Source organism: Vicia villosa, linkage group LG6, assembly GCF_029867415.1.
Source record: "Vicia villosa cultivar HV-30 ecotype Madison, WI linkage group LG6, Vvil1.0, whole genome shotgun sequence".
In the NCBI taxonomy this organism is placed as follows: domain Eukaryota; kingdom Viridiplantae; phylum Streptophyta; class Magnoliopsida; order Fabales; family Fabaceae; genus Vicia; species Vicia villosa.
Genome location: NC_081185.1, coordinates 9,265,662 through 9,268,440, shown reverse-complemented (window position 1 = coordinate 9,268,440; position 2,779 = coordinate 9,265,662). Strand labels below are relative to the sequence as shown.

The window sequence follows — 2,779 nt, the reverse complement described above, 5'->3', positions numbered from 1 at the left end:
GAGTTAAAAATAACTCTAATTTGTGACTTCTTTTTGCAAAGGCAAAAAGGCGATCGTCACCTAATGATGAGGGTTGGACTCCAAGAATCACTACCAATTGCATTAGAAAACAGATGGTGAAAGGGAAGGCCTGAAAGGTCTAATGTCATTTTAATTCACTTACATTATGTTGTCATATAGATCATTAAACATAGGTAATTCACTCATATCATGTTTGGGTGTTTGAATGAACATATTCAAGATTTTTGTAGAGATTGAGAATTAAAATTTTATGATTATTAAATTTTTAATTTTGACTACCATAAAAATATTGAAAGGATTAGAAGAATTTATCCATGCCTTCTAAAATCTTTCTCCAATTCATTTTTTCAGTTCCACCATATTTGAGAGACACTGCATTATGGAAACCAAATAAATCCCTCGTTCAAGTTGAGACTGGCATCCTTCATTTATCTTGCACTGTTTTTTTTTTTCAACGCCTTATCATCTCCTAAAACTTACAAACATGGCCTTATGGAATAATTACAGTGCTAAAATTTGTTTTACATGAGTTCGTTCTTACATACTGATAGATAAGGGATCATGCTACACCCTAGACTAAGTACTCTTCATCTGCACAAGTGAAATGCATTTGAAGAGTTTTTCAACCATTTTTTCTACATATGAGATACTGGTAGCACATCATGAACCACTCCAAAAGGCACGTTTTGCCTGCTTTCGCGTTTCCTCTAAATAATCTTAATCTGGAATTTAGCAGATTCAGAAAGAATGATGACAGCTGCAGAAACAATTAGTACACAAGTGTGATTAAATCGTCAAATTAATTTAATCACATAACCTCTTTGTTACAAATCAAGAAAGTGGAGAAACATAAACACGATAATTATGGTTTGCGATACACTAAAATACCTGAAAATCATTGAACTGTTACTCCATCCAACTCAGGTGCCTCTTCTGAATCAGACAATGGTAATAGGGTACATATCCCAATCATGTGACCGTTGAGACACACATAATATTCAATACCATCTTCATAAGAACCAAGCCTGCAACTAGCACTTTGAGGAATCATTTTCGCTTGCTGCATGCTCCAAAGCTTCGCCTTACAATAAGGGCAAACTTCTGTTTGATGGAGCTTAACACCTTTACTAATAAGCATCTTTCGGACCTTTGACGTTGCAAACGACTTAAAAACTCCTCGGAAGAATCCTAAATCTTCTTCTTCACCTTGATCAAGATGCTCACAAGGATCAGACACATACAAAACATCAGTTCTGCATTGTGGCAAAAGAAAGCTCTTCCCCGATGTTCTAGAAAACCGAGTCTGATATACAAAGTGACCAGGGATCTGGTTCTGAATAGTTTTAAACAAGCCACCTTTTGTGCATCCTGAACAGTATGTAAGAAGCTTCCCTAAAGCTCTCCAGTTCCCATCAACAACATGGCTCCCGGTAGATTGCAGATCACACAACATCTTTGGAGCTCTTGTTCCACAAAACTCTTTCCAAAGAACTCGCTTGGCAAGATCATCAAACCATTTGCACACACATGACAGTGTAGCAATTAGCTTTGGATTCCATTTTAAGTTATGAAACACTAAGAAAATCGCATCTTCACTTAAATGACCTTTAGAGCATTGACAGCTAGCGGAATGTATGCATCGGTACTGCTTGGTGATAATCATTTTCTCCACCTAGCAAAACTAAAAGAAAAAAACATTAGTTTACAAAAACTATTATTTGGATAATTTATGCAAAATTGAGTTAAACAATAAATTTCAATGTAAAAATTACGTTTAAACTCAAAAACTACAAATTCTAGCTGCAAGTAGAATCAATTCTTCACTTTAGAACAACCCAACACCTCAAAATCAATTCCAAAAGCTACAATACAAGTTCTACCTTCAAGTAGAATCAGGTAGAATCGATTCTACTTTAGAAAGAACCAAACACCTCAAAATCATTCCAAAATCAATTCTACATCTCTAGAATCCCTATAAATAACAATAACTTACCACAGCACACAAATAAAATACATTTCTGAAAATTTCCATAAATAGCATAACTTAACCCCAAATTAGTTATAACCACTTAACAAAAAAAGCTCAACTATATTTTACCAATCCAAACCAAATCAACCAGTCCCAAGATCATAGATCACCACAAAATTCCCCATGAATTAAATACACATCAGCTCAAAATCACTTTTCATCCTAAAATTGAACACTATATTTAGCACAAACAGAATTCAAATGAAGATAAAAATCAAAACAAATCGAATCGAATTTAGAGTGAAATTGAAATGAATCAAAGAATCACAACAACTTCAAATTCTAGAGAGAGAGAGAGAGAGTATACATCACCTTACTTTATTGACCAGTTTCAGCACAACTTGGAAACCCTAGAAAATTTCACTACTGCGTGCAATAGGAACAATCGAGAGAATAACGAGTTATCAACAAGACGATTTGGTAATTTCACATAATAGCAGGGGTAGAATGGTCAAGGAAAAGGGAAACAGAGGTAAAGAGAGAATGAGTAACGACAGTGCAGAAAGTAATAGCGATTGTTGCAAGTTGCAAGATTTGGTGCAAATCATTGGATTATAGCTCTGTTGTGATCTAAATGTTGAGGCCCAGTTATTTTGCGACACGTGTTAGATGATGTCAGCATTTCATAGCTGGCATTAGGATAATAGTTTTATGGAAGGTTGTTTTAGTAAAATGTTGTTTGTAGAGGAGCATCATTTTTATATTCTTAGCAATTCTTTTCTAAATGTG

At 34.7% G+C, this 2,779-nt stretch overlaps 1 protein-coding gene across 3 annotated transcripts; it reads right to left on the bottom strand.

Moving 5' to 3' along the window:
• Positions 1 to 398: 398 nt before the first annotated feature.
• LOC131608861 (EID1-like F-box protein 2) lies at positions 399 to 2,573 on the bottom strand. 3 transcript variants are annotated; one of them, XM_058880441.1, is made up of 3 exons: positions 2,363 to 2,573; positions 910 to 1,702; positions 399 to 778 (listed from the first exon to the last, which is right to left on the bottom strand). In XM_058880441.1, exon 2 carries the CDS (start codon positions 1,682 to 1,684, stop codon positions 917 to 919), a length of 768 nt encoding a protein of 255 aa, XP_058736424.1. In that variant the 5' UTR covers positions 1,685 to 1,702; positions 2,363 to 2,573; the 3' UTR covers positions 399 to 778; positions 910 to 916. The 3 variants fall into 3 exon arrangements, with proteins under 3 accessions (XP_058736424.1, XP_058736425.1, XP_058736426.1); XM_058880442.1 differs by having other exon boundaries at positions 910 to 1,693; XM_058880443.1 differs by having other exon boundaries at positions 2,368 to 2,573.
• Between the last annotated feature and the right edge of the window lie 206 nt (positions 2,574 to 2,779).

What these genes read in the sequence shown, in the direction of transcription:
- LOC131608861 (XM_058880441.1), bottom strand. Translation starts at nt 1,684, where the DNA reads ATGATTATCACCAAGCAGTACCGATGCATACATTCCGCTAGCTGTCAA.